Consider the following 13,990-nt stretch of genomic DNA (forward strand, 5'->3'; position numbering starts at 1 on the left):
TGTTCTGTTTGTGACCAGGAATATAAAAAAGGTTGTTCCGGCTACTCTATTTCTAGGTAAGTTTTCAAAGCCCCGAAGTTCTTTGTATCTAGTTTAGGTCCTAGGTTCTAGGAGATCATGAACCTCTCTTGGAGGGGCAAAACTCCATCACCAAAGGAAACAGCACAACTCCTGGATACAAAGGTGAACTGAGTGGTGGAGAGGAGGATGTTTCCTATCCCAAGGCTCCAAGATGTCAAAGCATCAAATACAGAAACTAGAATACATGGTTATTACAAAAGCCTAAACAATGGCTTGGAAGGCCCAGGAAATTTGTGTTCAGTTTATTAGTCTCGCTTATCTACAAACAGCCTACGGATGTTAATTGAGTATCTGCTATATGCCAGGACCTGTGGGATCCAGAGATGAATCACAGACCCTGTTCTCTGGGAGCTGACCCTCGACAAATGTGTATTTTTATTCATTGACTGATGGGTGCAATTCCGTTCTCATTATTAACGATCCCATTATTGGCCATGATTTCCCAATGAAGCTCTATACCTGACAACTGTTGGTTCTAGGCCTTAGCAGGTGACAGAGGTTCAGAGGGTCTGAGGGCCATCATCTTTGCTCAGATCTGCTGAACTCCCACCTGTGGCCCAGCCTGCACTGCTTCCTGTGCAGAGGCCAGAGCTGGGGGCTTCTGAGCCTGGAGGCTTCAGGGACAGTCCCAGCTCCCTCCCGTACAGATGGCATGGGCTGAGACTTCAGCCTTCCTGTGTTCAAAACCAAACAGCCAGGTGGCCCTTCCAACTCAATTGGTGGTGGGATCTGGGGGAGTGAGACGGGGGTGGGGCGGAGGGTATTAAACCTATCCATTCCTGCCCCGAGGATAAACCAATTCATCAAACCAAGGTGGACCAGGGCATGGGTGGGAGGTTGCTCTAGCAGCCTGGAAAGAGTAATGATTTAAACATGGAAATAGCTGAGCCCTGGCCTCCGCATTGCTAATACATTATCAGATGATTTATTTCCTCTGACAAGGTGCCAGGAGAGGAACTGGGAATCTTTCTGAAAGGGATCCAGAGCCACTCTACGGGAGGAAGGTCTTTGGCCCCTATTTAGGCCGAATCCTGAGCCCACTGTTGTTTTGAGTCTCCCTGCATTGAGACAGCATTTCTTCCAATCCATGCACTGCCCACGTTGGGTAAGAGTATGGGCATCTTCCCCCAGCCCCAGAACCTGCTTCTTCTTCCTGGGACTCCCTGGCCTCTCCCCTCCTCCTGGGTTGCAGGGAGCAGCCAGCTCACCTTGACTGCCCTCTATCCCCTCCCACCTGGCTTTCTCTCTTCATCCCTCAGCCCCAGCTGCAAAATTATATGCACACAAGCCAGGGTCCCTTCCCACTGCTGGTAAATAAGCACACAAGCCCCTGATTGTTCTCAAGAATTTTTATGCAGAGTAACTTGAGAAATAGATGGGGACGGAAAAAATAACAAGTATTGCAGGGAAGTTACAAAATATCTCTAGAAGTACTTGGAGACACTGTCCTAGGTCATCATAACATCTAAATGGAATTAGCTCCACCATCCCTCCCTCTCCTTTCCTTAGAAATGGGATCCCATCGGATCATGCAGAGGACTGTAGTCCCCTTTGTCTGGCGCCCTCACTGGGCTGTCTGCCTTGAAGACCCAGGTGTGTGGTCCAACAGGGCAGAGGTGATCGGTGCTCACCCCACCCCGGCTGGTGGTTTGGGACCCTCCTAGACTCAGGTCAGATGAAACTGCTCTGTAATGTCCCTGCCTCACACCCTCCTCTTCCCTTTATTGAGGAAAAGTAAACAGAGGTCTCCGTGAAAGCCAGAAAGTGGCGCAGCTACGAAGACAGGTTATTTGGGGCTGCCTATTACAATGAACGATGTGAGTGATGAGTAACCAGAGTGAGGATGAGGAAGTCAACCTCGGGAGGGTTTAACAAGATCCCTGGATGGGATGAGCGCCAAGGTCCCTCCCAGCCATAAAACCTTACCTCCACCTGCTGTGTATGAGCTATGGGACCAAAGAGGACGACAACAAGGACAAAAAAAATGGCTGAGTGTTTGTTGTTGGTAAAACTCAGGTGACAATTGAATGACTTCATCCTGTTTTATTTTTATTTGTTTTTAATGTCGTTTAGACCCAGGTTCTTTGGAAAGAAGTCAATACCCACTTTTATCAGATGCGATTTGTGAGTATTTTTTCAAATGGAAGGAAAATAAATTCAAACAGATGACTCCCCAAATGCCTTAAAATTATGGTTAAGAGATTGAAAGCTCAGTTTTGCAAAGAAAGGCTACACTGATGCAAGGGCTAACTCAGAATGCTTTCTCATGTCCCCCAGCCAATATGGGCCAGAGGCAGGCTTTGAATCTCTCTGCACAGAGCCCCCAAACCATGCTTGTCCCCCTGTGAGTGTCAGGGACCCTCACCTGCCTAATATAGTACAGGGAAACAAAGACCCAGAGGTTCTGATGCTCCCACTAACATTGGGGGACCATCTCACGACTCATCCTCAGCTCAGCTGTCTGGAACCAAGTGGTTTTCAGATAAACTTTCCTTTTCTGTTCGTTAATCCTTGCTCCCAAGCCCTTCACCACCCTCAGGAAGCAGTATTTTAGCAAAAGCTCTTTAGGGGGCACTCTTGTTCCCATGATTAAAAGGAACCCGTCACAATTTTAACCTCTGGGAATAATACAATAGTTTGAGGCACCTCCTTTTGTGTGTGTCCTATTAAAGAGAAATCAAAGTTCAAAAAAAATTAAACGAAGCTCTGATAATAGAAGGACTTTAATTGATTTTCCAAAAATGTGTCTTCACATTGTTTTGATATGACAAATGCCTTACTCCAGAACTGGGTACCTCGATGTCATAGATGCATGATTTCATCATTGAATCAGAACAAGAACGTCCAAGGTTGTGGCTTAGGCCCCTGGATGTCATCAACAGCACCACACGTGATGATGCTGCTCAGCTAGGATTAAGTTCAGTTCCAATGAATTGCTCGCACAGTTCACCTATGTGGGCTCTAAGTGTCTATTCCAAGTCATGGGTGAATAAGGAAAGCCAAGATTTTGTTTATTTTTTCAGACCAAAATTTTGCTCAAAAATTTGTTTTTCAGCCAACAAAAATGTGTCAACTATTTGCATACAACAGCTGTAAGAACCAGTCTTTGCACCAAAAATAAATGACTTACACATGTCTTTTGTTCTTTTTATAAATTTATTTAATTTTTGGCTGCGTTGGGTTCTTGTTGCTGTGCGCGGGCTCTCTCTAGTTGTGGCGAGCGGGGGCTGCTCTTGGTTAAGGTGCGTGGCTTCTCACTGAGGTGGTTTCTCTTGTTGCGGAGCATGGGCTCTAGGTGCGCGGGCTTCAGTAGTTGTGGCATGTGGACTCAGTAGTTGTGGCGCCTGGGCTTAGTTGCTCCGCGGCATGGGGGATCTTCCCGGACCAGGGCTCGAACCCATGTCCCCTGCATTGGCAGGCGGATTCTTAACCCCTTCGCCACCAGGGAAGCCCCACATATCTTTGTTCTTGCAAAGAACCTTGTTGCAGTTCTACTGTGTGCTGGTTGATGGGTAGGGAAATGGGTGGGTCTCAGAGGACCTTTAGACAGCAGGGCAGGGAGAGATGGCAATCGACAATTGTGAATAATGAGGTTAGTATCAGAGATGAGGGCAAGGTTCTGACGTGGTTATTTCAATGGCACTTAATCCTTAACATTTTACCTTCTAGATTATTCTTAATCTTGACCATCTAAAAAGTTTGGTTTTGCTTCTCTATAAGTGAATTCTTCTGTGGAGAGCATCAACTTTTTCTCCACAACTTGCATTGAACTGTGATTTAATTACTTTTACTAAAGTCAGTGATTCTCAGAATGTGACTATATACGACAGTGGTATTCAAGGTGACATATGGGTGTGAATTTGTTATTTTAATAGTTAGATATTTATTTTAAAGGAATAAGTACCATTTATTTATTCCATTAATAATAATGGAATAGGAAGATACTAATTTTCCACTTATGAGGATGATATAAAATTTCCTTCTTACATAAATTTAAGTTAAAAAAAAAAGTGGAGTGAGAAAGAAAATAATAGCCCAGGGGTACTCAGCTACGGGAAAGTTGTGCAGCTACATGTAGATGGGTGTTTAGCGGTGGGGAAACCACCCATCGGACTGCTTCTAGCCATTCATCACCAAGCACGGTTCCACACAACATCTCCCAGCCTGGCCTTCGGAACCCAGTCTGCAAGTCACTTTGTACGTACTTTTTAGTTCCTATTTGCCCTTTTAGAGTCACTGTCTTCTCCAACCTCTTGAGCCTCCTTCTCTTGGCTTCCTGATCGTCTGAGATGTCACCCGCCTTTCTGGGGGCCACTGCAAGATGAAAACCTTTCTCTTGATTCTCCCAGATCTTGGAAGAGTTTTTGTTTTGTTTTCTTGGTGCCATTCTCTCCCTCGATCTGGTTCTGTGTGTGAGCATGTCTGCAAGCAACGACTATGTTTAATAACTAACAGCTTGGTCTGGTACTTTCCTCAGAACAGTTCTCACACGGAGGAAGAAAGTTTTCTTCTTCAAGTCACAGTTTTCAAATTTCTAATAGCTATAAATCAGACGATAAAGCTGGAGAGAAAGATAACGGATTTCAGCCCATCTACAAAAGCCTGTCCTTCAAAGCCCTGCTGAGTTGCTGCCTCTTCAAGGCAGACCCTGAGATGACCTGCAACACAGAAGGACTCACTGCCTCTGCAGTGCCATGCTTTGCTTGTGCCATATTGCCCCTCTACACCTGCTTCATTCACACCTGTGTGATAGTTATCAGTTTATATGTCTTCTTCCCCTCGGGTGTGAGCATCTGAAAGGCAGTGATTGTATCTTCATCTCTCATTCAACAGATATTTTCTGAGTGTCTGCTGTGTGCCAGGCACTGGTTTAGGAACTGGAAAGTTGGACGTGAATGACACTGACAAAATCTCTCCCTCACACAGCTTGTTATATTTGTATTTCCCAATGTCTACCATAGTGTATTAGTTATCTACTGCTGCGTAACAAATGACCCCAAACCTTAGCAGCTTAAAACAACAAAATTTATTATCTCACTCCGTTTCTGAGGAAGCCATGGGTGTGCAAGGAAATCCAAGATTTTGTTTACTTTTTCAGATCCAAAATTCTGCTCAGAAAATATGTGTATCCAATCCAATCTGGCAGAAATCTGGGAGCAGCTTAGATGGGTTGTTCTGGCTCAGGGTCTCTCATGAGACTGCTGTCAAGATCTCAGCCAGGGTGTAGTCATCTGAAGGCTTGATTTGGCTGGAGGACCTGCTTCCAAACTCACTCACGTGGCTGTTGGCTGAAGGCCTCTGTTCCTTACCGTGTAGATTCTCTATAGTGTATTCATGACATAGTGGCTGGCTTCCCCCCATATGAATATTTCAAGAAAGAGAAAGAGTAAGCAAGAAGGAAGCTGCCGTGTCTTTTGTCTCATCTCAGAAGTGACCCACCATCACTTCTGCCATATTCTACTGGTCACACAAGCCAATCCTGGTACAATGCAGAAGGAGACTATACAAGGGGATGGGATCATCTGGGGCCATCTTGAAGGCTGGCTACCACAGTAAGGCTACCACAGTAGGACAGTGGGTGTTCAATAAAAGTCTGTTAGAGTTTTTACCCCAACAATCCATAAGTCAAAACCTTTACTGAGACTTCCCTGGTTGTCCAGTGGTTAAGAATCTGCCCTCCACTGCAGGGGATGTGGGTTCGATCCCTGGTTGGGGAACTAAGATCCCACATGCCTCGGGGCAACGGAGCCCACGCTCTCTAGAGCCCGCGCCACAACTAGAGAGGAGCCTGAGTGCTGCAACAAAGATCCCTCAACTAAGACACAATGCAGCCAAATAAATATATATTTTTAAAAAACCTTTACTTTTTAAAAATAGACTAACTTTTAGAGCAGTTTTAGGTTTACAACAAAATTAAGTGGAAATTACAGAGAGTTTCCACGTACCACCTGCCCCACATGTGCACAGCTTCCCTTATAATCAACATCCCCCACGAGGGAGGTGCATTTGTTACAACTGATGAACCTACACTGACATGTCATTATCGTGCAAAGTCCATAGTTTACATTAGGGTTCACTCTTGGTGTTGAGCATTGTATGGGCTTAGACTAATGTATAATGACATGTATCCATCATTACAGTATCACACAGAGGAGTTTTACCTCCCTGAAAGTCCTCCGTACTCCACCTGTTCATCCCTCCCCACTCCCAACCCCTGGCAACCACTGATCTTATTACCGTCCCCATAGTTTTGCCTTTTCCAGAATGTCATAAATCTGGAATCATACAGTAAGTAGCTTTTTCAGATTGGTGTCTTTTACTTACTAATCGGCACTTAAGCTTCCTCCATGTCTTTTCATGGCTCATTTCTTTTACTTTTTTAAAAAAACAAATGAGCATACTGTTTTTACTGATTGCATTGTTTTGGAGTGTTTTCAATCTTCCACCAAGCTTAAATAATTTGAGTGGTCTACTCAGCTAACATGCTGCTGCTATGTTATATTAAAAAGTCAATAAATGTGTTTTGGGCAGATTTAGTAACTTGTCTTTCCCCTAAATTGTCTTCTTTCCCTTACAATCATATTCTCTAGCCATCTTGCCAGAAACATTCAATGAAGTTCCGCTTGTGGAACGGAAGATCACTGAATGTTTCTGCAAAATCTCTATTTGAAACCCTTTTTATGTTCTATCTAGAATGGATTTTGTGTAATGCGCAAGGTAATTGAGTCTTGCTAAGGGGACTGAGCTCTCTCAGAGGAAGGTCTATGTTGTGCGTGTAAGTTGATGAAGGGACATGTCACCAGGGGTGCTTGCTATTAGACAGAAGCCTCAGGTAGAGGAGAAGGGAACTACTCTTTTTTGATGGGGAAAAAATAGAACTATATCATTGCAGTTCGCCCCACTCTTACAATGAGCTGGCAATACACGTGCAAGCAACGGGGCAAAATGCACGTTAGCAGTCTTCTTGGCTGTGTGATTTTCCTCCCCCATTCTGCCAAATAGTGAAAGTTAGTACAGACTTGACAATAAAGGGATGATGTTCTAATTAGTGGGAGTAAAGGAAAAGTAGCCCTTGCTCTTGTGACTGATTGGTTTAGGAAAATGTTTTCATTCCTAGAGGAAGGAAGGGGTCCTGATTGCCTTGTTTTCCACCCCAAGGTGAAAAATTTCAAAATGAATGACAATTAGCACTAATCTAGCATTTTATAAATCGTTAAGTAGCCTTACTAGTCAACCCGTGAATGTGTGTTGCTTGCACTTAATCCGTTCCTGTATTAATGTTCAGCTTACTAAACAGACTGCCTCGAGCTCAGGCAAAGTGTTAATATAATGTCTTGTGTCTCAATAAAAAAGTTATGCGCAAAAAATTATATCAACATCTTTTTGAGAGAACGATTTCTTTTTGTAATGAACAAGAAATAGAACATTTCAGTGAAACTGGAACAGTTAACAGCATACGGTTAAACTTAATTAAACCTTCAAGGGAAATAAGAAGAGGATCAAACAAAGGCAACAAATGAAGAAGCCCAAGATGGATTGGGGATAAACACAAGGACAATAGCATTTCAACCTGGGTGTCTTCTGACCCCTCCCAGTAGCTAGACTGCCATTATTCTCATCATTATGTCAAGAAAAGCAGGGATGAGGAGAGCTGGAACAACCATCGCAATAAAGATACTAATATTTGTATAATACACTATGCTATGCCTACCGCTTTGACTCTCAAGGGAAAAAAACTGTTCTCTAAGAGTTGCAACCCGCCAGCCAGCGGCTCTCACGAGAAAAAAAAAAAAAAAGACAAAATGCTACAAGAAGCTTGCGTATTTAGGAGCAAAACAGGTTATAGATCCTACTGTGTGGAAAGAGATAGAAAATTCTGGAAAAAAAGATTTAGGGTGAGTCAGAAAGATGTGCAGGTCTTTGTGGAAAATCAGGTTAAGTCTAGAAAAATTGCTAACATTTAAGTGTTGATGAGAACGGTAACTGAATTTGTATTTCTCGACAACTTGTTCCAAATCGTACCCGATGTTTTACGGAAATATTATGTAATAGTCCTACTTAGCTGTTTTAACAACAGCATTTTCAATAAAATGGAGTAAATGCGTGGGAAAATGTTCCTCACTGAACAATACCTCTGGAGAGCCAGGGCACCAGCGTGGTCACCGCCATTTCCCTTGTGGTCACCAAACCTCCTGAAGGCCGTGCAGGTGGCAGTGTTACCTGAGAGGTGACAAGGAGCCTCCGAAGCACCTCAAAGGTTTTCTGACTCTCAATTATTTCATCATCTGCTGTCAGCCTTTTCCGGTTCCCACCCATGCCTCTATGCGCGATGTTCTCCTGTTGGCAATAGTCTCCCTTGCAGGGGGTGGAGAATGTGCATAATAGGGACATGTGTACTTTGAAAAAAAAAATGCCCTCCATAGATTCTTTTTAAAAAAATTAATCAATTAATTAATATTTTGGCTGTGTTGGGTCTTCATTGCTGTGCGTGGGCTTTCTCTAGTTGCGGCGAGCGGAGGCTACTCTTCGTTGCGGCGCGCGGGCTTCTCATTGCGGTGGCTTCTCTTGCTGTGGAGCACGGGCTCTAGGCTCATGCGGGCTCAGTAGTTGTGGCTCACGGGCTTCGTTGTTCCGCGGCATGGGGGATCTTCCCGGACCAGGGCTTGAACCCGTCTCCCCTGCATTGGCAGGCGGATTCTTAACCACTGTGCCACCAGAGAAGTCCCCCCTCCATAGATTCTTACCTGCCGTGCTGGGGGTCAGGGTGGGACGGCATCCCTTCCTCTCCATTGTCAGCTGACAGAGCAGGCGGACGTTGGTAAGCTTGCTGGCCTCTGCACCAGCCATCTGAAGGCTGCCTCGAAGGAGAAGTCCAGTGGAAAGAGGACAGAGTCAGGGCACCTGGGTCCTCACCCAGGGTTTGTCACTAACATTTGCTGTCCTTCATCTGTAAACAGAAGGGGTTGTACTAGACAATCGGTAAGTTCCATTAGAACTCTGATATTTTGCTGTTCCATTTTGGCCAGAACCTGGTGAGCCTTGTGTAGTTTCACGGGATGAAGTTAGGTACCATGTTTTCCTGTAAATCTTAACCCGAGGTTGTAAACTGGTGGTTGGATCCAGCACGTAAATGTGTTTTGTTTTGTTTACGCTCCCTAGTGGGTTTTTTTGTTTTTTGTGTTTTTTTTTCTCTAATTAGTTGTCAACACTTAAAAAAAAGGGAGATTTCTCCAAATCACTTCTGACTTGTCTTGAAGCCAGAAGTGGTTTGGAGAAGTGATTTTTGGATCTGCCAACGCCCGGCCCTTCTTCCTGCATGGCAACCTCTTCCAGACTGGGCATGCACTGTTGGGTTCCCCAGGCCCACCTGGCCCACATCCCTTCCAGGCCACTGTTAGAAGCTGGAGTTTGCAACCTCTTTCTAAAATTCTCTCCATCTTCTCCTGATCACATGGGACAATAACACTTTATAAAGGACACATATTCCAGCCTATTTGAGCTTTCTCTGTGGCTTGGACTGGCTCTAGGAGGTGGGTTTGCGTGGCCTCGTGAGCTGTGGACATGCCTGTCTGGCTAGTTCGTGAGCACAGAGGATGGGAGGAGAGATAGAAGCAGAAAAGCTTCTCACGATTCAGAAAAGCTTCCCACAATTCCAGCTGCATTACAGATGTGCAGAAGTTGTGTGAGAGGTTCCATGTGGACATCTGCATGCATCAGGGAGAGATGAGACCAAAAGAGAAAAAGGGCTTTGGGGATTTTCAAATGTCTTTTTTCCTCTTCCTCTTACCCTTATTGTGTAGGTCCGTGCCACAAAGGACGGGCGGGTGGCTGCTGCACCCAGCTGGGCTCCCTGTCGGCCCTGAAGCATGCCGTCCTTGGGCTCTACCTGCTGGTCTTCCTGATTCTCGTGGGCATCTTCATCTTAGCAGGTAAGAGCATCGTTTCCCATCCTGGCCTTTAAGGAGGTGAACAAGAAGTGAGAGCAGATGGGAAAACTGGGGAGCTGGAGCTCTTCTTCCCCACAGTCAGGAACTCAAACACTGCTTTTCTCACCATGGAAACCACAAAGGAGGAAGCTGGCTGGTCTTTCCAACCAGGCATGAGTCTGAGCAACATTGCCTGCTCTGTGTGGGGTGAGGAGCTGGCAGGGGCTATATGAGCACGGGAAATCTCTTGAGTAGAGACCTAGCTGCTCCAGGTGGCTTCTGCCTTGTCCCGCCTCATAGTGTGATGCTGTGCGTTACACTGGGCCTCCCTAGAGCTCTGCACTATGGTTCATACTGAGCAGGCTGGGCCCCCTGTCCTGGGATGTGATGAAAATAGTTATGAGACACTTTGTTGCTGAGGCTAATCAGGGTCATGGTAAACCTGCTGCCCTTTGTGATTATTGGGGGTGGGATGAGTTTGCCCCAGGTCAGCCAGGCTCTTCTTCCCAGTTTCTGTCTGTAGAACAGGCTAGTGACAGGCTGGACTTTGGATCATGTCCTCTAGCCCAGAAGCAGAGCTCATGGACCCGGGAAGGGATCAGATGGAAGATCCCATGCTTTGATCAGCCCAGCGCACACACAGGTCAGACCACCGTGATGGAGATGGTGGAGCAGATAGGGACAGAGACTGTGGTGGTCTCTCCTGACTCCCACCCAGAGGGAGAGAGGCTCAATTCCCACCTACCTTGATGGAGGTATATAAGGCTTGACACAGTGAGGCCAAGGGATGCTAGGATTGGAGACACTGCTAAATAAGACCCAGGGGCTCCCCTCCTGGAGCTTCCAGTCTAGGGGAGGAGGTGGGAACACAGAGGTAGAGCCCTGTCTCAAGGCAGAATGAGACAGGGACTATGATGGGGTCTTTGATGTTGACACACAAGTGCTGTGGTGACCCAGAGGAGATGCACACAGAGCAAGTGTGGGTGTTGCATGGAGAGGCCGGGGTGGGTACGGGGAATGTAGTCAGAGAAAGGCTGCTGGCCAGACAGAGCTGACTTGGAGTGCAGAGGGTGGGGTCCTTGACTTAACTCTTAATTCCTGCCCTTAACTCTAGTAATATGGAGGCTAAGCCCTTGCGAATGACCCCTCACTAGAAATCCCTGGTCTCGTGTCACTTTCTGTCAAGTGAGACTAGTCACTTGGGCCCGGTGATGGGATATTCAATGCTGCCTTTGCCCTCAGATTCCCACACTCGGGGCAAAGGGCATCACTAGGGGTGGTGTCTGTCCCATCAACCATTGACCTGGGTTGGGGGGCAGCCAGCAGCAACAATGAGAGAAACTAATGATTTGTCCAAGGGATGATGTCCAGCCAGAGGATTCTTTGAACATGTTCTTGGGCTGCTCAGTGAGAGATTGGGATCTGGGTTTTGTGGGCTTGGCAGCCATGACCATAACAAATTTACAAAATTTTTGGACAGTGTTTCAGCCCGGCAGGAAAGCTGGGCTATGGTATTACAACTACTCTGTTGAACAAGAATTTTTAGGTGACAGAAGAGGGTCTAAAGGAGAGAGCCAGGCTGGTGGGGACCCTGGAGCAGGTCTCTGGAGGCCTGGAAGGCCTGGAAGGGCATCATCTCTTGGGTTTCAGGGGAATGAAAGTTCTCTTCCGGGGTCTGAAGGGCTGCCATGTGGAAAAGGACAGACATATTCTGTGTGGTCTCAGAGGGTAGAACTAAGTGAATGGGTGGATTTTGTAAAGAGACAAATTCCCATTCAACATAGAGGAGACTTTCTAACAAGAAGTGGTACCCAGCACAATGCAGAGAGGCTCTTCTCCGGGCTTGGAGGTCAAATGGGATTTATGATGTTCTGGAAGTTTCAGAAAGGAGGGTGGAGCATGGTTTCCTAATGTAATGGAAACATTGCCTTGCTTCCTGTTATTCCATGTGGAAATCTGGGGAGGATTTTGATCATCATAATTACCTTTGAACCTGAAGTTTATGAGTACCAGATTGCCTGTGTGGAATGAAAATTTGGGGTGGATTGGAACTGATCTGATGAAACAGAGCGTCAGACTTTATCTCTTTGCTCTGTGGCCTGGCCACTGTCACCTTCCCAGTTTCTTGTCCGGAAAATCATGTTGGCCTCTGGGAGAGGTTTGAGGAGGGTAGCCAGTGAAAAACTATCGTCACCAGCTACCCCTTCCCTAGGGAGAGGACTTAGGAATGTGGTGGATGAGTCCAGGGTTCTTCAAAGAGGCCCTGCCCGATGTTGGGTAGGACGTTTCTTCAGATTACCCTGATTGAAGACCTCCAGGGATGCTCCTTTTCAAAAACACCAAGATGGTGGGGAGATGCATGGTTCAGTGTAAACCAGAGCTAGCCTGGCCTTTTCTTAGGTGTCCTGCTGTGGCTGCTTCCTCATTTGGGGCAGAACTTGCTCTCCAGTGTCCTACTGAGGTCACCTTTCATAGGAGGTACTATGGTCTGAATCGTGTCCCCTCCAAAATTTATATATGAAGCCCTAACCCACAGTGTGATGGTATTTGGAGGTGGGGCCCTAGGGGGCTAATTAGGTCATGAGGGTGGGGCCCTTATGATGGGATTAGTGGCCACATAAGAAGAGGGGAGAGAGAGACACAGAGAGAGAGAGAGATCTCTGCCATGTGAGGACACAGGGAGAAGGGGCCATCTGAAGCCAGGAGGAGAGTCCTCACCAACAACCAAATCTGCCTGCACTTTGATCTTGGACTTCCCAGCCCCTACAACTGCGACAAATAAATTTCTGTTGTTTAAGCCACCCGGTCTATGGTATTTGGAGGTGGGGCACTAGGGAGCTAATTAGGTCATGAGGGTGGGGCCTTGTTATAGCAGCCCTAGCTAAGACAAGAGGAGTTCTGTATGAACTACTCTTAGACTTCAAAACCTCCTCGTCGTCGACACAAAGCTCATACATCTGACAATTGGATGACAAAATTAACCACCGCAACCAAGTGCCATGTCTGAATACCTGATTGGTAACATCTGATTGAAGTACAGATGCCTGCTCTTACTTCAATATTACCAAATTATAGTCTCACTGCATAAAAATATTACTCATAAAATTTCTCATGGGATTTCTCTTGATTCCGTTCTCTATCCAAGTATTCGAAATAAAAGACAAATACTGTATCTGTGTTTATGCAACATCTCAGCATCCCCTCTCGGGTTAATCCAGCCATTGTCCAAACTGTGTACTCATTTGGGCTTTCTACCCGCCACCTAACTCTACATTCCTGACCAGCATCCTCTTGGGAGCTTTCCTCTGATATTCCCACACCATCACTGGGTTCTATGCCCACAGTCTTCCATCATCTCCCAAGAAGGTGGCATCAGTCCATTCTTCCCAAATTCCTCTAGGCCTTTCTATGTCTTCAACCCACTTTACCTGGACTGATGATTTCCTATTATGTTTTTGCTCTGTTCCAGTGTTCATTTGGGGACAGTAAAGACTCTCAGGCTTAAGTTCATGAACAAGAGAATTGAGATTGGATGGTCATGTGGTCAGGAGGTCCTCCATCTAGCACTTTATGGAAGATGTCCTCTGTGATGGAGTTCAAGGGTTAGAGGAGGTTCAACCTTATCCATGACTATTGTGGGACATCACTGTGGTGACAAAGGGTGGTCATCAGGAACTACCTCTTCCTCCCCTTGCCTGTCATGGCTCCATTGAAGAATTTGAACTCCCACCGTGACATGAAACAGCAGAAAGGGGACGTGTCAACATCTGGGGATCTAATTTGGTGGAAAGCTGGAGCATTACAGCAATCCAGACTATAGAGTTGGACCAGGGAGAGCTCCTGGTGAACTAAGGGCTCCTATCATGCCTTAATTTAATCCTTTCTTAATAGCAGTCAGCCATTGCCATCAACATCCTCAATAAGTACTTAACTTGTGCATGAGTGCTCAGTGGGTTTAGGACAACAGAGCAAGCCCTGGTGTC

The 13,990-nt window shown here is 46.0% G+C and overlaps 1 protein-coding gene across 3 annotated transcripts in view; it reads left to right on the forward strand.

The window, feature by feature from the left end:
* SCARA5 (scavenger receptor class A member 5) overlaps window positions 1-13,990 on the forward strand; it is a 125,194-nt gene that overhangs the window by 14,749 nt on the left and 96,455 nt on the right. For all 3 annotated transcript variants that reach the window (XM_079927777.1, XM_079927778.1, XM_079927779.1), the window contains exon 3: window positions 9,882-10,010. In XM_079927777.1, coding sequence (XP_079783903.1) covers window positions 9,882-10,010 — 129 coding nt within the window. The remainder of the gene's footprint in view (window positions 1-9,881; window positions 10,011-13,990) is intronic.

Source organism: Stenella coeruleoalba (genome assembly GCF_951394435.1).
Source record: "Stenella coeruleoalba genome assembly, chromosome: 7".
NCBI classification, from domain to species: domain Eukaryota; kingdom Metazoa; phylum Chordata; class Mammalia; order Artiodactyla; family Delphinidae; genus Stenella; species Stenella coeruleoalba.